General features: G+C 42.3%; 1 protein-coding gene across 3 annotated transcripts in view; it reads left to right on the forward strand.

The window, feature by feature from the left end:
• The window catches only part of SPOCK3 (SPARC (osteonectin), cwcv and kazal like domains proteoglycan 3), a 253,643-nt gene that overhangs the window by 165,647 nt on the left and 63,296 nt on the right, over positions 1–24,700 (forward strand). For all 3 annotated transcript variants that reach the window (XM_061584209.1, XM_061584211.1, XM_061584210.1), the window contains one exon: positions 21,693–21,807. In XM_061584209.1, the coding sequence (XP_061440193.1) occupies positions 21,693–21,807 (115 nt within the window). The remainder of the gene's footprint in view (positions 1–21,692; positions 21,808–24,700) is intronic.

The raw sequence follows: 24,700 nt of genomic DNA on the forward strand, positions 1-24,700 counted from the left end.
GTGGCATCTGTCTCAGGGAGATCTAAAGCCAATTATATGTACAGCACACTTAGACTTCTACCCTGAACAGAGCAAATCTCTCACAATGTTTCTTCAGATTAAAGCAGTTGTAGTATGCAAACATTTTTATGGCTCACCTAGAACCATTTTGTTAGTTCCTGTCCACAAAAGTCTCTCCTTTGCCTGAGATGCATTGATGACATATTTATCATCTGGAATCATGGACAGAAGGCTCTTGAGAAGTTCTACCAGGACTTCAACAACTTTCACCCCTCCATCAACTTGAGCCTGAACCAGTCCATGCAGTAATTGCAATTTCTTGATGCTAAACATCACCTTAAATTGGAAACCTACTGACACAAATCTGCATGTTTCAAACTTCAACCCAGAGCACACCACAAAATCCATTCTCTACAGCCAAGTCCTGCAATACAAACACAGCTGTTCTGACTCATTGTACAAAGATGCGCAACACAAGGATTTACATCCAGCTTTTCCTAAACTATAATACCCACTCAGTGAAGTGAGAAAGCAAAATAACATGGCCAAAATGGAATCCATAAATAATCTACTACAGGACAGAAACACCACTTGTTATTCACCCACAGAGACTGCAACAAATCCAGATGCCAACTCTGCCTCCATATTTCTCTGTTATCAATATTAGATAGAAAAAAATAGAATAGTAAAAATAATTTGCAATTTTTTTTATTGGCTGCTCTTCTGATAATGGCAAAAAGGTGGAAGACAGGAGAACATATACCAATAGAATTGTGGAAAGAGCAGATTGGGGACATTATATTATTAGAAAAAATAGTGCAAATGTGGAAAGCTAGAGATACAGATTTTGACAGTATATGTCATACTTTTATTGACTGTGTGAATAGAGGAGACAACAGCTGGAGACTGCCAAAGTGTGATGGTTGTCTATGGAACACTATATAACAAGTTATTAGACTTGATCTATTATATCAAGAAAAAGAGATGTTTTAAACTTATATAGTTTTTGTTTTGTTTTATTTATTTATGCATTTGTAATTTAAACTCAGTTGTTGTTTTTTAAAAACTGTATCTACCCAGGCGATGCTGTTACAGTACCTAATCATGCCATCAAGGTTCATTTACCTGTTCATCTTCCAATGTAATGTATGCTGTCATCTGCCAACAATGCTCTTCTACAGTGTACATAAGTCGATCTCTTCAGAAAAGGATAAATGGACACACATCTGACACCAGAGAGGGCCGTATTAAAAAATGAGTAGAACACTTAATCCTCCAAGCACACTCTGTCCTTAAGGTGGCCATGCAATACATTAAGAAGAAACTCCAAAGGAAGACCCCTACATGAAATTGCTGAAGATTCTCTCACCTGTGACCTGAACTGAGAACAGCTTTTTTTATCCCAGTACATGTGTTACTTAGTTTACCAATGCCAGGATGTTTCATATTTAAGCCTTACTCTGATTATTACTTGAATGTCATTTCCCTCTGACCCTCATAGCTAACTTTTTTCTCTCTATATACCCATGTATATTTATAGCTGCCAACTTAGGATAGCATTCCATGCATCTGATGAAGTGGGGGCACAAAAGCTTATGCCATAATGAAAATGGAAATGGACTGCCTTCAAGTCAATCCCGACTTATGGCAACCCTATAAATAGGGATTTCATGGTAAGCGGTATTCAGAGGGGGTTTACCATTGCCTCCCTCTGAGGCTAGTCCTCCCCAACTAGCTAGGGCCTGCTCAGCTTGCCACAGCAGCACAGGCCAGCCCCTTCCTTGTCTGCAACTGCCACCTGGGGGCAACTGGGCTCCTTGGGACTATGCAGCTTGCCCATGGCTGCACAGGTGGCAGGGCACATAACCCCTGAGCCACTCACTGTAAGGGTGATCTTTAGCTGGCCCTTGACACCCGAAGACACGAGCAGGGATTTGAACTCACAGACCCTGGCCTCCCAGCCAGGCTCTCCTCCCCACTGTGCTGTACCAGCTGTATTGTGCTATAATAGATTTGATAATAATTAAATTTTGTTCTCTGTGTTCTGGGAAAAACAGAATTCCATGCTAGGGAATATTAGGAAATGGGTGGAAAATAAAATGGTCAGTATTATAATATCCATGAACAAATTGGTGGTGGTGGAGAAGATGATCACCTTCATCATTTTCTTGTGGGATTCTCAAATGCATCTAGTGGACCACTGTGGGAAACAGGATGCTGCACTAGCTGAACTTCTATCCTTCCCTACTGTAATGTTGACTTTTCTTTGTCATATTGGAAAAGAACATGCATTAAAACTTTACTTTGCTTGAATCCCAGCACATGTAGGAATATTTTTTCTTTCATTTTCCTTCAGACTGGCATTTGTGAGGAATCAATAGAGCAATCCAAATGCCAGGAACCCTGTGGAGGGGGGGATGGCAGAGGAAGAGCTGGTGGAAAGTTCTGCGGGATCCTCCTCCCCCTCAGCAGCCGTCGGCTTGGCTGGATGCCGGCTCCATTAGGAGCCACTCACATGAGCCAGACAGGAAGTGCTGGTTCCAACAAACAGGCCTCCCAAGAACTATGTGCTCCCCGTAGGCCACAATGGGGAATAAATAAAATTATTTACTATGCCAGCCTTGTGGTTGGTAGAATTTGCAGGGGGATTGGGACCAGGGGAAGGGGTCTGAACACAAGGATCTCCCCCAACACGCCCCCAGAGTGCCCTGTTTCTGGGCCTTCTGCCAGCTTTTGCTGACCATCCATCTGCTGGGCTGGCCATCCCTGGCAGACCCCCAGTGGTGCCAGCAGGGTCCTGGCGGTGCCATGACTCAGCCATGGTGGAGGCTGCTGGCGGCTCAGCAGCATCCAACTCACCCCAGCCCAGCGGAAAGGTAAGTTGGATTGTGCCGTAAGTGTCACAGTGTTGACAATTATTTGGTAAATACAAATGACTGCATGACTCCAACATATGTCAGTCATACTATTTTTAATTGGGACAATCCACCATTCTCTGTTTTTATGTAAAATGGAGTTAATACAGATAATGGTCAAAATTTTCTGAATATTTAGGGTTTCAATATCCTGCATTTCTTGAAAGAACTTACTTGTTATTTTTATTTAAAACACCATGTTAGCATGATGCCATCTGAAGAAATATTACAAATAAAATTCCATGTCAAAAGAGTTTTTTATCAATCACATCTCACTTTATCTCTCTATTTTGGGCTGCTTCCATATCAATATTTTTTTTCTGACTACTGTTATATGTTCCCAATGTGTTTTGGAAAAATGTCAATAACCACTGTTGTGTGTCAAATGTTTCTAGTTCTTTTGAGAATCCTGTTTCACTTTAGTGATAGGTGTGCTTTTGTTCATCAGAAATTCAAGAACATTAGCAATATATCCATTCAGTATATATTTTAAATATATTTTTATTATTTAAATCAGAGCAAAAAAAACAAAATAAAAAGTTTTGTATTTTCTTCAGTACCTCTTCTGAGTTCTCCAAAACAGGTATAAAAACAACATTTTTCTTATGAATATACAGCATCCTATTTCAAGACTCTTTAAGTGTTCTGTGTGGATGATGATTTAGGGCACTTAGCATGGTTATAGAAAGTTAAATGAGATGTCAAATATTTATTTATTTTATTGCATTTGTATACCGCCCCACAGCCTAAGCTCTCTGGGCGGTTTACAACAATTAGAACCATTAAAAACAAATATACAAATTTAAAAACACATTGTTTAAAAAGCAATTTAAAAACACAAGTACAGTATAAAGGACAAAGTGTAAGATATTTACTGAAAAACAGTGCTCTTGCCAGTTCATCAGTGCAAGAAAAAAAATTAAAGGAATTTGTAAAGGAAAAATTTGAGGGGGGTGTTTGTGTGGGTGAGGGAGAAAGAGATGAGAGAAATGTTTGAGGGGGGAGTTCCTAATGGGTAGGGCTGTAGAGGAGACTGAAAGGTGTCATTTAAGAAAGCAGGAGACAGGCAGTTGAGCCTCAAAGGTTTTTTTCCTTATTTCAGACCTCACCGTTGTTAATGCTTTAAAAAAAAACAACAACACTATCTGTACATTTCTAGCAAAATATTGGAAGCAATTGGGACTTCTTATAAATGAAGCAAGAAAACCCGGCACACAGTATTGATGAATAAATTTACATAGCATAGAGTCGCATAAAATTAGTCCAAAATTTTCACTGGACAGTTAGTGCTCCTTCACTTTGTTTTAATGGATTGGGAGAGAGGAAACAAGGCTAAAATGTAGCTTTGCTAAAATGTAAATCAAGTGCTGAACATAGTTTAAAGATGGTGTAGGGCTGTTCTACATTATTTAGGTCTTGAAAAATAATCTGAATAATTTCCCCCCTTACAGTTACACCCTTTAACGTGTGTTCTCTTTTTCCTGAATAAAAATCAGTTTAAATGAACAAAGCTTGAAAATAGACAAAAAGCTAGCAGTTACCTGCCAGATTGTATGCAGTGCCAGCTATATACTCCACTGTTATGTTGGAACTCACACTCCATTTTAATGAAAGGAGCATTTGAGAGTTCTGAGCACGCCTATTAGAATCAGATTTAAAAGTGAGGGCCACAGTGTGATTTTCATGGTGAGGACCACAATGTGATTTAGATTGGGGAATGCCCAGGATTTTCTAGCTAGTATCTAACAAAGAGCTAAGTCTAAGGAAAAACCAGGGAAGAAGAAAGATTCCCAGAAGGTAAGGGGTGGGAAGCACCCTCCATTACCATGGACTCAGTCCTTGCAACATAGATCAGTAGCTCTCAAAGTGTTCTGGGCAGTAAGGATTTCTTGGAGGTTTATCAGGGCTTCTTCTATTTGAAGATGACTAGCAGTGCTAATAATTGAGAGGTATTTAAATGCCATAAATAAATAGTTTATTTTCCTGCAGTGTGCAACCACTTTAGGGATTTTAGTTTAGGGATGCTTGAAGAATTCTGTTTCTGTGAATTCCAGTATGAATTGACCTGATCTGTACTCCTGAAACTAATGTGCAGGTTTGAACATAATTATGTTACAGATTCTGCAATTCTCCACATTTTACAATAGTTCTTGGCTCAAAAACAATACCAAAACGTGTTAAAACACATATTTCAGAATAAAATATCTATAGAAATATGTATATTGAGATAAAATAAGTGTATATATATAGATATAGATATAGATATAGATATAGATATAGATATAGATATAGATATATATCAGGTTAATGTGTAAATAGAATGGAACACACATATGATGGAACACATGCAAAACTGGCATGGACCAGAAATAGAGTGATCTGTCTATCCCTAAGGAGAATATTTAATGTGTTCTTCTGGGATGCAGTCTGTTTGCATAGGATAATGTTGAACTCACTGTCCAGTGTCCTTGAGTGCATGACTTATAACATGGCCCTATGCAATGTACTTTGATTTTATGGTAGATGTCCATATAAAAAGAATTTCCCAAAGATAAAATGTTTAAAAATATCTAAAGTACATTATTTAAAGGATCAAGTACAGTAGGGCCCTGCTTTACAGCGCTTCGCTTTACAGCGTTCCGCTAATACAGCAGTTGTGAATTGTAGAAAGGCCCCACTTTACAGCACTTGTTCCGCTTTTACAGTGTTTTTTTGCTGCCGGGCGCCATTTTGGTCAATGTAAGTCAATGGGATCCGCTTTACAGCGGTTTTCTCTTTACAGCGGGGATCTGGAACGTAACCCGCTGTATGAGCAGGGCCCTACTGTATTAGGGATTCAAGCAGAGCTCAAATTCAGCTTGTAATCAAGAGGTGGTAGCAGTAGTTGCAACTGGTGCTCTTCAGCTGGGGCCAACAACTGTAGATCATCTTCTGAATTACTTTGGTATCTTAAATCCAAATTTAGGGTAAGGTGGGCTTTAGTAACAATCTTGATTCAGAAATGGCTAATAAATATTGCTCCAGCTGATACGTATATGCTCATATGTTCTGGACAGATTCATGGAGGATAAGGCTATCAGTGGCTACTAACCATGATGGCTTTGCTGTGCCACCATAGTCAGAGGCAGTATGTTTCTGTAAGACAGTTGCCAGAAGCCTCAGGAAGGAAGAGTGCGCTAGCACTTAGGTCCTGCTTGTGGGCTTCTCATGGGCATCTGGTTGGCCACTGTGACAACAGGATGCTAGATTAGATGGGCCACTGGCCTGATCCAGCAGGCTCTTCTTAACAGTATATTCCTATAATATTTGTTCTGGTATTAATGGATAAATTGAGATTGCCTGATTTTTCCATAATGACATTTATTAGAACCTTGTGGTAATTGTATCAGGTATGATAATTTCAGTGTAATTTGTGTGGTGGCTGAGAAAGTTCATTGCACATTGAATGTTGGACCCAGTACCATGGGACTTCTTGTGCAAAGTAAATGTTGAATTCACTGCAAAGTCAGAAAATATGGTTTATCCAAATTCACTCACATGTCATATACTGCTATTGGTCAACATAACATTAACTTTAGTTGCAACAGGATAAAATTACTTACAAAGTAGTTTTTATTATAACCATCCTGAGGCCTCCGACAGAAATTTTATAAGCTGGAAAGAGCAAATACCTGTTTGCTTTACTAGATGAAGGCCTCCAAGTCTCTGATGAGAAGATCAGTGTCAAGAATTTAGTTCATGAAAAGTTCTGTTTGTTTTAATAAAACATAATTTCTCGCTCATCATATGCAAACTAGACTTCCAATAATTTGCATATGTGTTCAGATTCAAATTTCTGGGGTTAGGGAAAGTGAACTAGTTTTGATGCTTTTATTTAGACCAAGGATTGAGCAGAATAAGTGGATAAGGATAGTGAAAAAAAGAGGGTCAGAATGTTAGCATAAATACATAATGCTCTGTATTAAAGATAACACTTTGCTAGTTTAGGTGCCTCTTATTGTACTTGATTGCCTTTTGAACTTTAAGAAGCAGCTTTTACAAATAATATGTCCAGACTTTTGTGGACTGCTAGGCTGATAGAAATAAGACAGTAAAGGGGTATTTTCAAGTTGTCATATATTTACAACACAGCCCTTCCTATAACAAGGAGCCCATAATAACAATATAGTGCATTAAAAACAGGTCAGCAATCTGTCTTGAAATTCATTTCTACTTTTCCCCCCATAATGTTCTTAATGCCTTATGTTTATTTTTGTATTCCCTCCATTGGCAGATCTCCTGTTTCATGCATCTTTCTCTACTTGGGGATCTGTAGCGTTGCTTTGAAGTGTGTTGAGGCAAGGAGGCGTTGTTGCTGCGCTTTTTATTGCCTTCATCCATAATTTCTTTGAATGCTAGTGAGAGTTCAATACATCCTCCTCAAGAAAGTAACATACTTCAGAATTAAGTTCAGTTTCTCAAGCTGTGTCTCTGCTATTGTTTTCTTGTGCCTCTGATCTTAAATTGCTGGTTGGCAAAATACTGTACTTTTAGATTGATCTTTAATTTCCTAATAATTTCATTTTTAAACAAATATTCAAACAATGCATGTATGGCATGCAAAAATAAGACACGTTTAATATGGCCTCTATCCTGTTTGTTATTGTGTGTTCTTTTGGTGTCTGTGTGTTGCAGTTACTGTGGAGGTGTTTGGTAAAATAGAAATGTATTGATTAAGGCCTTAATTGGCATATATAAAGGGATCTATAGCAGGGGGTTTATAAGAGGCCTGGTTTGACATGAGTAGTATAGAAAGATAATCACCACAAAAAGATTTGTGAAGAACTACCATTGCTACCTAAATGAAGAACTGCTGTTGCTTGCCAAAATCACAATGGCATCTTGTAGCTAACCACAAGAATAAGGGAGTCCTTGGTTTCTGTTGTCTCCAACAGTTAGTGCATAAGCTTTGTATGCATGTGCAGGAGGGGGGAGGGGGCTAAAAGCTAAAATACATTAAATATAATGTAAATATATTACCAAGGTCACCCAGTGAGCTTCATGGCTATGTGGGGATTCGAACCCTGGTCTCCCAGGTCATAGTCCAACACCTTAACCACTACGCCACACTGGCTCTTGGATTAAATATAGGGACCCTGTATAAATAAAACTTATAGAGTTAGGTTTTATACAGTTGCAAGTTTCAATTAATAACAATATAACTTAGACATATAGTAGGAATAAGTGTGTACAGCATAGGTCACATTAAGATCACAATGATGGGCGCTTATGGTCTGGAAAGTCCCAAAGCCTATAGAAAAGGGAAATGAGAATGGACAGTAACCACAAAATCCATCTACAAAAGAGAAACATTGGACGTTTTAGTGAAAACAACTCATGACCTTAAGAAGGGCAGTGACCAATTAGATTTAGAGATTTGGCATAAATTAATAAATTATTAGGTAGGAGAATAAAACATCTGTGAGGGTATATAAGAAGTGCACACAAGGGTTGGTCTCCAGACTTCCAAAAGCAGACCTATCCTGTCCAAGGCTACTCACTTGGGTCTGGGTATGTCCCTTTACTAGATTCCTCTGCTGTCAGCGTATCAAGCATCTTTCTTGCCTAGGCTGTTTTAGGGTTTGTAAGCATAAATTTTATCTTTGCTTGCTGTCAGAGTGAGTTTTTGATTGTATATATTTTATCTTTATCCATATAAAACTTCATTTGTTTGAACGATCAGTTTTGCATGGTTATACTCTTGCTTTGAGAACCCAATAAGGGTGAGAAGGAAAGGTATCTGCACATTGCATGATTGAGTGGGGTGGTGGATTAGAAGGGACTCGAGCATGTAGCAATCCGTGCACCTACAATTTTGGTATCCAAAAATCCCTTGCAACTGAAACCTGAAATGCCGCAGAACTCAACTTCTTTACCCCTACCTCTTTACCAGCAACACCTTCTTCAGCAAATGTGCAGTCTTGTTTGTTCCCACGCATTTCACAACATGATGTTGTTATTATTTTATTATTATATTCCCTCTATTGGCAGATCTCGTATTTCATACATCTATCTCTACTCGGGACCTCATTTCGTCCTTGGAAACATCCAGCAGGGATCTATTTTAATGCCTAGGCTAAAGCGCTCCTTCTCTCAACAAAGAAAATCCTCACCAGGTTTTTTCTGCCAGCAGTCCAGTTCTTTGGTTTAGTTTCTGTTTTCTGTGAAGTCATTCTGTGCTACATATCCCATGTAACAGCCACAAAGATCTATGAAGACCCATGCCTTTATTCCTTGTTCTTGTGCCGTGCTGGTTCTGATAAGTGCCAGATTGGTGATTTTTACAGTGCAATCCATAGACACCAATATCAGCTTTAAGTTGTTACTAGTTTTAGAGGGATGCCCTGTAAAAATCGTGGCAATCCGTGCCAAGGATCCACATTTTTGTTGTAATAGTGGTGTTGACAAGTGCTGGATCTGCAATTCATATAGTTCAGTTCACAGAGAGAGAAGTGATCTGTGATTTAGATGTGTGAAATCCTACGCAAAAATCATGCAAATGCTGAAGGTTTTTTTATATGACTTTTATGTTCTTTCATTTCCATGCCCCATGACAGCCATTTTGTGATTGGTCCCACAGAATTTTCTCTGATCTGAATTCCACATGGCCAAGGCCCAAAAAAGATTGGGGATACAGTGAGTCAATCAATCAATAGTACCGTGGAGGCATGGCAGAACAAGTGCTGCAACAACTAGTGGCAGAAATAAAAGCCAAAGATGCTGCTATTCCTCCTTGCTGGACACTTTGCCCCAATTTTGATTTTTCAGAATTAAATTCAATGTCACCATGGTGAATGTGATGACTATAGGCTCCTAGAATTTGTTAGTTTTGCTAATCCAAAAAGTATGGGCAACGCTGCATTTCCTGAAAGCAAAATTAAGCATTAAGCCCTGCTTAACCCCTATTCTTGTAAATCACCTACAGATAATGGTGAAATTGCAGTTTAAAAATGCATGCCTCTGTTATGTGCTCCCTATGTCAGAAATGCTTTACTGTGTCTCATGAAAGCCGTGTAACAGTTTTTTGACCTATACATAGCTGCAATGTTGTTGAAAAATGTCTTCACATCTGATTCTTCCTTTGGAACAGCAAATTCATTTATATTCTACAAAGTAAGAATTTTCAGAAATTGTTTATTATTTGCAGCAAAAAGACTAGCTTTAGGTTTCCACATCAGCATCCTGCTAAACACTATATTTTGTTAGGTAATACATGCCTAGTGTGCTCAGTTAGTCATACATCATGCCTTTAGTACCCCCAAAGTGTAGCACTTATCAAACCTGAAATTTTAAAGGTATATACATGCATTACTAAGAGAATAAATTACCCAGTCTGCATTCTATGACTAAGATATACAGTATAATAGTTGCGAGTGAAGGGGCAAAATAAGACAAGGACACATCAGCTTGGGTTGAACAAGGGCCACTTTATTAAACTATACAAAAACACCTTTTAAAGTGACCTGCAGAGGGAAACCTAGGTGCGGAACTATCTATAAGCAAGCATCTTGCCATACAGCTCACGGGCGACCAGCCCCTGCTTGGGACAAGGGCAAGCCCCATCTGCTTACCCCTTCTGCCAGCCACACCCAGTAGGTGAGTAGGGGGGCCTTCTCAGGTCACCACCCCCCCGGGGCCGCACAGCCCTCGGGTGGATGAGTTAAGTTGGCCCCAAAAGCAGCCCATATCCTGCCCTCCAGCCGCAAAGCTCTGACAGACAGGCCTCTGGAACCGCCAATCACCTCCAAAGGTGCCTAAGGGGGCCACCGAGCTGTCCTTACCTATTTCCCTTTCTGCACCTTCCCGCCACATAAAGGGGACAAATCTCTATTTAGTCCCCTTTTACCGACTGCCGAGAAGCACCTCTCGCAGACACCTCTGCAGGTCTGCCAAAAAGACGTTACCTGCGTCAGACAGGTGAACGCCATCGGTCCTGTACAGTTCACCCATCCAATGCTGAATGCAGGGTGTGAAATAGCCAAACCCCCCTGCCCCAGAATAGCCAACCAAATTTGCCGGTTGACCTTCTTTTGCGCTTGGTCCATCCCTATCGGGCTCCAGACACCACGCCAAACCCTTCGCGGGAGTACATCTGACCAAAGCAGACGTACCCAAGGCCGACATTGCCTTATTAACTGCATGCCATGCATGCCTGCCAAACTGAGGGCCATGCCCTTTCGTTGCAACTGAGGGCCATGCCCTTAAGTAAGTGAGGCCATCATTGCCTCGTGAACTGCTTGTCCATACATGCCTGCCAAACTGAGGGCCATGCCCTTCCGTTGCCTCCTGAACTGCATGTCCGCACATGCCTGCCAAACTGAGGGCCATGCCCTTCCGTTGCCTCCTGAACTGCATGTCCGCACATCCCTGCCAAACTGAGGGCCATGCCTTTAAGTAACCGAGGCCATCGTTGCCTCCTGAACTGCATGTCCGCACATGCCTGCCAAACTGAGGGCCATGCCCTTCCGTTGCCTCCTGAACTGCATGTCCGCACATGCCTGCCAAACTGAGGGCCATGCCCTTCCGTTGCCTCCTGAACTGCATGTCCGCACATGCCTGCCAAACTGAGGGCCATGCCCTTCCGTTGCCTCCTGAACTGCATGTCCGCACATGCCTGCCAAACTGAGGGCCATGCCATTCCGTTGCCTCCTGAACTGCATGTCCGCACATGCCTGCCAAACTGAGGGCCATGCCCTTAGGTAACCGAGGCCATCGTTGCCTCCTGAACTGCATGTCCGCACATGCTTGCCAAACTGAGGGCCATGCCCTTAGGTAACAGAGGCCATCGTTGCCTCCTGAACTGCATGTCCGCACATGCCTGCCAAACTGAGGGCCATGCCCTTCCGTTGCCTCCTGAACTGCATGTCCGCACATGCCTGCCAAACTGAGGGCCATGCCCTTCCGTTGCCTCCTGAACTGCATGTCCGCACATGCCTGCCAAACTGAGGGTCATGCCCTTCCATTGCCTCGCCAACTGCATGTCTGCACATGCCCGCCACCTGAGGGCCTTGCCTCAAATACTGAGTTGGGAATGACCACCACATGCGGAGATGTCTGCACTGAACCAAGCTGGGACAAAGTGGGTAGGAGCCCGTCCCAAAGTATTCCTCGCCAGCCAAGCCACCACACTGCAGTCCATTGACTGAGGCCTAACTGTAAGCCCAGGATAGGGTGCGCAGCTGCTCCATCCCTGTCCAGCAACATTGCCGGTCCATCAATGTTATACAGGTACAACTCCCTTCCATGGAGACATCTGATTGCTGGAGGGCCCGTCGAGACAAATCTCCCTTGGATCCGGCCACCACCTCACCTATCCTAAAAGCTCCAAAAACCAGCATAAGGGCTGCCGCCTGGAATAGTCTGGCTTCATAGCTTGAGGAGCATACTGTTTTTCACTGGCCCACCATACTCAATAAAATGTCCCGTGAGAAAGGGCAACGGGGATCGAGGGTGGCAGGGTGTTCTCTAGCCCACCCAGCTAACATACGGCGGACTCTGAAGTCCCTGGAATAAGTGGGAAAATCATCAGCCTTTACCTCAAAGTGCTTGGACTGAGAGGCCCAGTCTCCAGCCATTCACTAGGCAATCCCAGCAGGTGACCCACTGAATAGGCCACTCTGGTGCATAGCCCTTGCCGGCCCAGAAGTCCTGGGAAAAACCCCTCCTGCATTCTGATAGCTGTTGAGCATGCTGGGGCGACAGACCGGCTTATGGCCATCTTTGACTCTGCTCCCCAATCTCCCAATGTGCAGTTGCACAGCACAGCTGAACCGCTCCACCTGAGTCTACCTTACCATGCCCCAAAAGAAAACATTAAAATCTGGGCACTAGAGAACAAAGGAACAGACAAGGGCCATAACCCTACCTAAAATGGACGGGAGAGTTCCCAAGCCTCACTGCCTATAAGTCCAAGCCTGCAGCCAGCACAAAAACCCCGATGCATCCACGGACTTCCAGTTCTACCTCCCAGCCCTACCTAGAGATGCTATGGACCTTCAGCCTGCAGTTCAGAGGCTCTAGCCCTGAGCTATGTCACATAATTCTACAGCAAGTTAGTTAGTTCTTCCCCAGGAGTGTGGGAAAACTAGACCAAATGATTTGGGCAAGAATATAAAATGTAACCTGCAGTTTGGCTCTAATTTCTTGATCAATATTTGATCACAACAAGCATTAAATTATTATACAGCCACAAACCTGAACCTGTAGTAAGGCTGTGGAAGCCCTGCTATGACCTCATAAACCACCGGAAAAGACCTCTAATAGCTGGAGGGCAGACAAGAAACACTTTCTTGGCCTAACTGTCATGAAACCCTTACTGACTGACCACATGAGTATGATTGGTGGTGAATTAGGTGGTATGCCCTGGAAGGTTAACACCGGGCAGGATGGTCCATTGACGCAGCCATTAAGATGAACCAGTTACATAGCCATTCCATAATCTGTGACATCAGGTGTTAACATGCACCCAAATTTTTTACCCTCTCGTCCCGACAGCCCCTTCAAGGAAGGAGCTGAAGCGCTCCGTGCAAGAATAGAGTAGCCGATATGTAATGCTCTACCTCATAGAATTGACTGAAAAGGCAAAAACCCCAGCAGCTATAAATCCCCTTGTATCCCCACAGTAGATGAAAAAACAGATTAGATGTCATACTTTCCCATAGGCAGTGCATTAACTAACTGGTAGGAAGCCATTACTGATTGCCATTGCGTCTATGCCCAAGACAAATTTAAGGCAAGCCCTGAGACTACAATATGGGATCCAGAAACTGAAAGAAAACCCCGTAACAAAACAAACCTCCCCAGGAACTGGGCAGTCTGCAAGCAAGGTCCCAGTACCTCGAGCTTAATGGGAGGAACGCTTTCCTTGAGCAGCTACTGCTGGGTGCTTCTCCTCACTGCTGTGAGGGCCACTGGCCTCATATTTCCCTGTTTCACATAAAGAAAGGAAATAATTTATGAGTAAGCACACTTTCCCAGCCACCATTTTAGTGCAGCTAACCCAGTTCCCCAAAGCACAGATACTGGAGATATGGCGCTGCCACCCATATTTGGCCGACTGCAGCAGCCTCCCCCTTGTAGGCTTCCAAACACCTATCATAATAGATGTCCAAAATGCAAAATTAACATCCTATATCCCTTTCTAGTAAATGATATCATAAATCCAAGAGCAGCAGATGCTGAGGATGTGTTGCTGTCACCAATATGTGGCTGCACTATAGCAGGTTTTCCATCACATATCTAAATAGATGAGCCAATGCAACCGTTGCACGCTATATGTAATTCCAGGTAATGATATCAGAAGTCCTAACTAAAATGTAATTTCAGGTAATGATGTTTCGTTGTTGGTACTGTGAACAGACACAATGTTTCTTTGATTGACTCACGGGCTCTTTATTGACACAATGTTTCTTTGATTGACTCACGGGCTAAAAACGAGTCTAGGAACAGGACGAAACTAGTAGAATGTCCTTTGTTATCTTGGGACTGTCTGGGGTGGCATGACGTACTCAGCAGCATGTGGGTTTACGCAAAGGAAAGATTAAAAGTTTGTACAAATAAAGTATTTAAGGAAGCGCTCGAGCAATTTGATGGCAGAGAGAGAGAGTTGTACTCGCTTGAGGCTCTCTCCCTCCCTTTGCAAAGGAATAAAACTGGCAAATTTGAACCACTCAGTCTCGTCTCCAATACATCGATTGGCGATATAGGTATTGGGGTAAAGGGGGCGAACCCCGCACGGTGTTCGTGCATCACAATTTGGCGAGCCAGCCAGGAGTCCCCTCTTGATGACCTCTGCCTCCCTGTGAGGGTCCGTGGAGAGTCGGGTGAGAGCGCTCCGGGTGATTTCCCCCGTACCCGAGGCCACTGGGAGCCGATCGAGGATCCGGAGTATCATCTACGGGACTCCAAAGAAACCGAGACTGACTTTCCAGTGAACACAATCGCGCTGCTCAAGACAGGTCAGCATAACTCAAGCAAGAGTGGAATTGTTTGATTGGGGGTGTGACTGAGACGAGGTCCTGGACCTCGAAGTGAGTGCGGAGTCTTCGGTACCGCGTTTCCCTTTCCTCGCGAGGGGCAGGGCCAGGAAAAAGACGAAGCAACTGTTGTGCCCTAAAGTATCTTCCTATTAGCCCCCGAGGATGGGAGGAGCAGGGTCCAAGAAAAGGACTAGGAAGTTAGGGAAGAGTCAGCAGTCTGACACCCCGTTGCAGACAATCCTCAAGGGATTTGAGATAATAAAGGAAGAAACAGTGTATCCGCTGGAAAGGGAAAAATTGATCTTTTACTGTACAAAATTATGGCCAAGTCTGGGCACCGGGTGGCCCTCACAGGGAACTTTTAATTTCCAAGCAATCGTTTTGGTCCTGAAAGAGCTGGAAAAACAGAAGCAGCACGATTCAATCCAATACGCGTTAATGTGGAAGGAAATCGACAGGGACCCCCCTGAATCAAACTTACCCAAATTGATAACAGCGATTCAGTCAAAAATCCCAGTGATTAAACCAGTTCTAAACTATCTGGAGGAGGACAACATAGCTCCGCCACCCCCTTATCCAAAATTACAGGAGGGAGAGGAAAAGGAATCCTCCTCGCCCGGGACTGCTACCCCTTCCACCTCACGAAGAACTACCACCCCAACAGCTCCCTTCCATACACCTAATCCCCTTTTATACCCGCCTTTACCAACATCATGGGAAAGAGGCCCCTTACTGACTCCTACTCCCAGCACTTCCATCCATGACCCTTCTAGGACGCCACTTCCCTGGCAACAATATAGGGCGATTGTAGAGAAAGACCCAACAAACACGCCCGAAGAAAGAGCCCTGAGAGATGCTGGGCTACAAACAATAGATAAAGTCCGTGGCGACGTATCCCGAATGGAACTACATAGTGGAGCCACCTATTTACAAGCCCCCATGAGACAAGTACCAGATGGAGGGGGCAATGCCGCGTATGTTTATGTCCCCTTTACCACGTCTGATCTCTTTAATTGGAAAAATCAGACTCCACCATTAAGGGAGGACCCTGAGAAAGCGCTGAGCCTTTGGCAGTCCATCTTTGCAAGCCATCACCCCAATTGGGCAGACATACAGACATTAATGAACATTCTTTTGACTTCTGAAGAAAAGGGCCTTGTCATGTCCCAAGCACAGCGGCAGGCAGCCATCGAACAGGCAGCGGCAGGTAGAACGGGACTGCCGGTGGGAACAGTTCTCCTGGTGGCTGACCCGAATTGGGATGCGACCCCGGGGATATCTCCAGAATTAAATAATTACCGGCGCCTGGTCCTTCATGGATCGAGGCATGCGATCCCAAAACCCGTTAACATGGCTAAGATGTATGAGATTCGACAAACAAAAGATGAAAATCCATCCGCTTTTCTTACCAAATTACAAGACACAATGCGGAGATATACACCCCTCGATCCGGAAGCGCCGGAGAATCAGAGGTTGTTAGCCACTCTTTATTGGACAAAGCGCCCCAGACATAAGACGAAAGTTACAGAAAGTTGAAGGTGCTCTGGGGATGAACCTCAGCCAATTAATGGACATAGCATACAAACCGTTTGTAAACAGAGATGAAAAAGAAAAGAGGGAGGACCAGAAAATGTTCAAGAGACAGTGCGCGTTGATGGCGGCAGCTGTAAAGGGAGAGGGAGAGAAGAGAGAAAGAAGTCCCCGGAGGAGATTAGAAAGGGATCAGTGTGCTAAATGTTTAAAGAAAGGCCACTGGGCCAAGGACTGTGGAACACAGGGAACAGAGAGAAAGCACCACCCCTCGCAGCTTACGCAGAAGGAGGTGACTCTGAATGAAGGTGGTCGGGGATGGAAGGTAGTGCCCCAGAAGAACCGATCATCCCCATTCAAATTGGGAAGACACGGGTATTGGGCTTAGTAGATACCGGGGCTGCCTATTCCATGCTACCAGGGGCAGCACCCCACCACATTAGCCCCGATACACGGACTATACAAGGGGTTACGGGACAAAAACAGAAGCTAGCACTAACCCGTTACTTAGGAGTCCAGGCCGGCCAAAAGGTTTTTAAGCATCGTTTTTTAGTGTCGGAACAATGTCCCTTACCCATCCTAGGCAGAGACATATTAACAAAATTACAAGCCACGATCACGTTTAAAGGCGGATACCTCACTGTAAGGATTCCTAAAGCCCTAGAGGCAGCCTATCAGATGGCAATTGTGGGTGAAGGTATAACTCCCCGGTCCCGTGAGAATACCCATCTTACCTGCAATGAATTAATTAATCAGAGGGTATGGGCATCTAAAGGAAATCCAGCTAGAGCCGTAGCGGTGGACCCAGTGAAAATAAAATTAAAACCGAATGTGTTCCCAACTCCTGTAAAGCAATTCCCCTTAAAGAAGGAAGTATGGAAGGGACTTACCGTACTGCTTCACCAGTGTTTGAAAGATAAATGGATACGCCCTACTACCTCCCCGTATAATACACCAATATTTGGAGTAGAAAAAGCAGGAAGACCAGGCGAATATCGTCTAGTCCAAGACCTACGTGTGGTTAATCAACAAGTACAGGAAGATGTCCCTATAGTACCAAACCCACACACCCTTCTCTCCCGAGTCCCATCAAAAGCTTGTGTCTTCACTGTGATAGACCTGAAGGACGCATTCTTCAGCATCCCGTTACACCCAGATAGTCAAGATCTATTTGCTTTCTCATGGGAGGACCCCGCAAGCGGGCAAAGCTCCCAGCACACCTGGGAAGTGCTCCCACAAGGGTTCGTGGGGTCCCCTTCGGAATTCACGAAAGCTTTAGGGAAAGATTTGGGACAGTGGTACGCCAGTAAGCCCAAGTCGGCCCTTCTGGTTTACGTGGATGATTTGCTGCTCTGTAGCCCGACGGCCGACCAATGTGAAAAAGACTCTGTCAAGTTACTCAATTATATAGCCGAAAAGGGATACAGAGTAACATTGGGAAAAGTGCAGTGGTGCAAGGAGCAGGTCACTTATTTGGGATATAAGCTCTCCGCAGAAGGGAGAATCCTTTCACAAGAAAGAAGGGAAGCAATTTGCGGGCTGCCTCCGCCCACCAATGTCAGGGAACTAAGACGTATTCTGGGACTGTTTGGGTTCTGTCGAGCCTGGATACCAGAATATGCCCGAATAGTCTTACCATTATATAAAGCCTTAGAAACGGAAAGTATAAAGGATGCTTGGATGTGGAGTAGAGAACAGCAGCATGCATTTCAGACCCTAAAAACCCTGTTAATGCAGGCACCCGCATTGGCATTACCAGATGGAAACAAACCATATAGACTATATATTTCTGAGAACAAAGGAGTAGCATCAGGGGTGCTGACCCAAAAATGCCCCCCCCCGCCAGAGACCACTAGGATATTATTCCTCCAAATTGGATGCAGTAGCCCAAGGGTGGCCGGCGTGTCTGCGAGTTCTAGCAGCTGCCTCCATCTTATTAAAAAAAGGCCGATTAAAATCATGATGGGAGGACAAGTTGAAATTATGGGCCCACATGATCTAAAGCGGATAATGGGAGCAGAAGCATCTAAGGTCTTAAGCCCCAGCCGTTTGACACAATTTGAACAACAACTGCTTGCCCGCCCAGGAATTACCCTCTCGCCCTGCAATGTGTTAAATCCTGCTACTTTGCTTCCCGAACCGGGAGAGCTCCTTCACAATTGCGAACATCCATTAGAGGTTGCAACCAAACCTAGAGATGATCTCTCCGACCTCCCCCTTCCGAGCGCCCATGAAGTTTTCATAGATGGAAGCAGTAAGGTGATAGACGGAAAAAGGAGAACGGGGTACACCGTAGTGGAAGGGGAACAATGTGTGGAAAAACAAAGACTTCCCGATCATTATTCAGCTCAGCAGGCTGAATTAACGGCATTAATAAAGGCTTTAAAATTATATGTTGGCAAAAGGGTAAATATCTATACCGATTCTAGATATGCCTTCAATACAGTACACGCTTTTGCCCAGATCTGGAAAGAGACCTTAAAATAAGGGCATTTTAAGGCTCTTGGGGGAGGATTGTGAACAGACACAATGTTTCTTTGATTGACTCACAGGCTCTTTATTGACACAATGTTTCTTTGATTGACTCACGGGCTCTTTATTGACACAATGTTTCTTTGATTGACTCGCAGGCTAAAAACGAGTCTAGGAACAGGACGAAACTAGTAGAATGTCCTTTGTTATCTTGGGACTGTCTGGGGTGGCATGTCGTACTCAGCAGCATGTGGGTTTACGCAAAGGAAAGATTAAAAGTTTGTACAAATAAAGTATATAAGGAAGCGCTCGAGCAATTTGATGGCAGAGAGAGAGAGTTGTACTCGCTTGAGGCTCTCTCCCTCCCTTTGCAAAGGAATAAAACCAGCAATTTTGAACCACTCAGTCTCGTCTCCAATACATCGATTGGCGATATAGGTATTGGGGTTAAGGGGGCGAACCCCGCACAGTGTTCGTGCGTCACAGTGCCACAATCCTCAGTAAAGGGTGGAAGAGTCTGCCTGGACCTTAAAAGGCAGCCCTATGTCAATAAGAGTCTAAGATCCTGTAATATGAGGGATCTCTATTAGGCAAATCAGGCTTTCCTCTTTATTCCTATTCCCCAATCAATATGATTACCATCTGCTAAACTTTCCATTCCTAACTAAATTCAGGTAAATGCCTCTTCTGTCTCAGAGTGAACAAATAGCCTGAAATTAACACTTGGAATGCAAAAGGACCGCTCACTTAAGATACAGCGATTTAGACATTTTCTAGCAAACTGTTATCTCCGCCCTTATTATCATATAACTATGAAAGGCCCAAAGGCTAAAAAGGCTCACTAGGCCCCACCAATATACTAGTATGTAGTATAATAATCATATAATTAAGTACTTCAGAGTGGCCATTGGCCAGATAGGCGACGAAGAAATTAAATTTATTATTATTATTATTACTTCAAACCTCATACATGCCCGGGCCTAGCAAGAAGTTGTACCTATGCCTGGGCCTAGCAAGAAGTCATAAGCCTCATGAAAGGGCTCTGCCATCACATCATGCACCCTATAATAATATAATAAAGAACCAACCTTGTCAGCATTTAATAAAACATCTCTAGAGCAAAATATTGCTGTGGAAAGCAAAGGATTAGGTACATATAAGAATAAACCCAGGTAAAACAGTTTGCTAACCTTTTCTTTTTCAAAGCAACAAGTAGTGTGTCTGATTATGTGTGTTGTTTTGCATTTTCCTCACAATTAAATACTAATGAACATGCCCTTTATGTGATATTTTAGTTCACTTATAACTTTATAAATATTTCAACCTTGGATAATTGAGTAAATTGAACTTGATGAATTAGCAATGCAATCAGTGGATGTTGTTTAAGAAAAGTTATTGCATCAAAAAGTCAAATTACAATGCATCCTTTATGGTACAAGAACACAGTTAAAACATAAAAAATAAAACTTGTAGAGGGATGAAGAAGTAACACAATTTTTCAATGTATTCCATAAAATATATTGCAACAAATCTGCATTAGTTGAAATTTATAGATGAGATGGAAAAATTAAAATGTTTACTAAACATTTCCCCTGCATATAAAAAATCCACTTTTTAAACTACATTTAAAAATCCAACCTTGTATGAGCAATTTTTCCCTTCCTCTACTCCACCTGCAGCTCTCAGGATCTTCTCTGGATGGTGTCTCAATTCTCTGGAGGAGATTTGGGGGGTACATAGGGGTCTGCAGAGGGAAGGAGAGGAAGGGGAAGTTCTGTTGTGTGAACAGAAGTCCATTCTCTTCCCAAATGGGCATAACTTGATATCCCCTAAAATGTTAATTCATTTTTAACTTCTAGCATTAGTCTATAACAAAGAGTTCTCAAATATATAGCAGTTTAGAGCCCACCAAAAAACAGGATATGAACTTTCTGACCATCACAATGTTTCTTCAACTTTCCTTATAGCATCTTGTGGTTAAGGAACTAAGCTGTAAACCAAGAAATTCCCAGTTCAGATCTCACCTCTGCCATGAACATATTCAGTAACCTTAGGTAAACCACTCTCTCTTACCCTCCAACCCCATCTGCAATATGAGACTAATAAAAAAGATTATTGAAATGATGAATGTGTGGTGCTTTAAATACTTGAAAGTCTATTTATATGAAAACTATAGGACCATAGTAGAAAACAGTCAAATCTGCTGGAGAATGGCGAGGAATATGCCAAAGCAAATACAAAAAGTGCATGCATGCATAATCCGATATGGCACCAGTTATTCTTTGTCTTGTGCAAGGCTTGAAGGCAACCCACATGCTCAAAATTAGTTACAAGACTGAGAAGTCTCTTTGGTCAATGGCACATAATATTAGCACAGGGATAGGAAATATGTGGTTCTGCAGATGTTCCTAGATTCCCAACTCCCATCAGAGGGATGGTGGGAGGTGTAATCCAGCAACATCTAGAGGACCACATGTTCCCCACTTCTGCTTTAATAATAGATTAAATGTTCCCTGTCTTACTAGATCCTGGTTTCTAATGAATTACAGTGTTTATCCACATGATCTATTCAAAGGGTGGCCCTACCACATTTTAGTCTGGGTGGCTAAAATGTGTCCCTTCTTTTGTAGTCCTTTATATATCTCAAACAGACAGTGAGGAATGGGTAACCCCAATCTCTTTCAAACTACTTAATGGACTAGAATTTGCATTATAAAAGATGCTTACATTGAAGATGGTCATTCTCTCTCTATTGCAGTGCAAACTAGAATATCAAGCCTGCATCTCAGGAAAACAGATCTCAGTGAAGTGTGAAGGACGCTGTCCTTGTCCTTCAGATAAATCCACAAACGCAGGCAGAAATGATAAAAGGGGTAAGTACTGACACTTATATTAGATCTGTCAATGGCTCATTCTTCAATTATTTATACCCATGCACCTAGAAAAGCATTATGATTAATAACCATTCTTAAGTTATAATGACCACTTATAGAAGTTTGATAGTATATTGCTGTTTCTTTAATGATTCTGTATACCTATTTGTTAACTCTCGGTTTGACATAATTCCAGGCATATTATAAATACCCAGGCATGAATACTCCAGGGGTTTGTGTCCAAGGGCCAAAGCAGATTTGATGCAGAAGATCCCTAGTTGAGGTCTCCTATGGTTTTTATTTTACTGATTAGCTATTCTTTGAAAATTGGGAAATAGTGCTCTGGGACAGTGTACTAGTAGGCAATCCTATGCACAATTACTTACATGTCTGTGGGCCTGTTTGTTCCCTGGCTCTAAAATAGGGTTTTTTTGTTAAGAATGCTGGCACACCTTGCTGTTCCTTTTTAAAAAATTGAATTGAAACAAATTTTCTCTACTATGTACTTAGTGGATGGCCTTGGATATATCTCTCACTTACCTGTTAGCCCCTGTGTTCCTCACTCATAAGTATGAATATTAATTGGTTCCTTTTTAACATGTTATTGGCCTGCTCCAGTAGCCCGTTTTGGAGGGTGCAGTTTGATGTTATACTACCTTATTTTGCATTAACCCAGCTTGTGCTTGTATTCAGGACATCCCAGTGGGGTGTTCATGGGATGCAGTAGGTAACTGGCTCCACCCTCCATGCCACCATTTTGGGTCTTGCTCAGATTGTTTCTTGATTTTTTGTTTCTTTGTTTTTAAGGCTAGTCTTGGGGTATGACTGTCCCTGTGTAGAGAATTCTTGTTAAGAAGTATTAAAGGTAGTATTGAAGGCTAGGAAGGTGGTAATGTGGAAGGACTCATACTTATGCTATCTGTTCTGTAAATTCTTCTTATTTCTATGTGACAGGGCAGGTAGTACTTCCTCAGTGAAAGGAGAAATACACCCTGCATGTACCCAGGGACACTTTAGCTATATTCTGGACGACTAGTAGAAATAATTGTTGGCTAGCAAGCTTGGACCCAATTTGTTGACCTCTGGCTGAGATCTATTATTTGAGCATGCTAGAGGTCTTGTTAGATCAGCAGTGCAGCCTGAAATATACAAAACAATTTACATATATTGGAGCCTTGAACCCTCATATAGCTCTGTAGTTTAATTTCATTCTTCAAAGTACCATGTCTCGTTCGTCATCTGTGCATGTTGCAGATTTTTTCCTGTGTTGTTTTATTTTGTCAGCATCCATATTTATGCTCTATTTTTGTAAAAAAGAATACATGAAAATTATTTCTTTATAAATATTTCTTTAAAAAAATTAAAAGGTGGACTACTGTGTAATAATTTCTAAAATTATTCAGGTGGGATATTGTGGCCTTTGATTATTTTTCTTCAGTTCTGTCACATTACCCAGTCTCCCAATTCTGTAGGTTTTTTATATTTGTCAGTGCTGAATTCAGTAGTATGTGTGCACCTGTGCACAAATGTGTGTGTGTGCTTGTGCTATGAATTTGTAGTCACAGTACTATATTTTCTTAAGCAGTATATTTTCAGCAAAGAAGCTAGCTATATTTCAAAACATATTAGGTGTCTTAATGTATAGACCATTGGAAGGAAATGTGTTATGAGAATACTATAAAGAAAAAATAATATCCTTTTCAGCTATACTTCAATTAATTTTGAAACTAGGGTTTTGTAGGTAAGTCCCAATTCCTTGAATTCATCCAAGTTTTGTAGGCCTGCTGGATGTGCTTAGGGTTCAAAGGCAACCAGGACCATGCTCAATCAGCTGCACCTTCCAAGCATTCTACAGAAGCAACGCCACTTAAAGTGCAAGGCAGTTGTTAATCTTGGCAATTTCTACAAAGGAATTAATTAGTCCCTGCTTTCCAGAAATAAGAGGAAAGAAAAAACCTTAGACACAAGTGCCATCTGAGAATTTAGGGATAATGGTGGATCTAAGAGTCCTCAAACTATATACTTCTCCAATTAAAGATTAATAAACCCAGTGGGGCATATGCGTTACTTAGTTTTCATGTGATGCTCTACTGGGGATTACATGACTAAAGTGTGCTTATCCTATGAACTCTCACTGTGTCCAGCTTCTTAGCTTTGTCATGAACAACTTGTTCCTTTTTAAAGAGGAGGAAGCATTTGGTGCAGTTAGCGCAGTCATTAATTTTGAATCCTGGCTCTTTCTGGTTATTGTTCCACCTGGTGTCATTCATAATGGAATTTTGTTTTCTTCTTTTTAAAAAATCTGTGAGAATTTGCACCAGTGTACCTACGTACATAAATGTCATGGCACAAAAATAGCCTTTATTAAACAAGTGTGTAGGTGGAGGGAAGCAATGTCTGCAAATGAGGTCCATTGTGAAAGGGACTGGAGAAGAGCAGGGTTGAGAGAAGAAATGATATATTGGAAGAGTGGTGGTACATGATTAAGTGGTATATGAGTAATTATGTCCCCCTCCCCCCAAAAAACCCTAATGGGTAGGGACCATCACCTTCAGCTTGCCAGAGTTCATTTAAGTCTATAGAGCTCCATCCACTTGACCACAGTTTCTAGGCTTTGGTTTAGTAGGAGAGAAAGACTCTGTGCTCCCTTTTGGCTAAAAAGCCATTGGCTGGTAGTTACTATTTTTTCTAATATGAGTACAGTGAGAGAGACGGATGCTGTTTTATAAGTTGTGAAGAAGCAATTAAATTCATGTGAACAATTCAATACAAGTCATTATTTTCTAGACTGATTTATTCCCCCCGCCGCCTTTAGATTAAGAATGAACCTTGCATTCTACCACTGTGTACATAAAACAGAAAGTTAATGTTCAAGAAATACTGGCTTTTCTGT

Source organism: Rhineura floridana, chromosome 9 (genome assembly GCF_030035675.1).
Source record: "Rhineura floridana isolate rRhiFlo1 chromosome 9, rRhiFlo1.hap2, whole genome shotgun sequence".
NCBI classification, from domain to species: domain Eukaryota; kingdom Metazoa; phylum Chordata; class Lepidosauria; order Squamata; family Rhineuridae; genus Rhineura; species Rhineura floridana.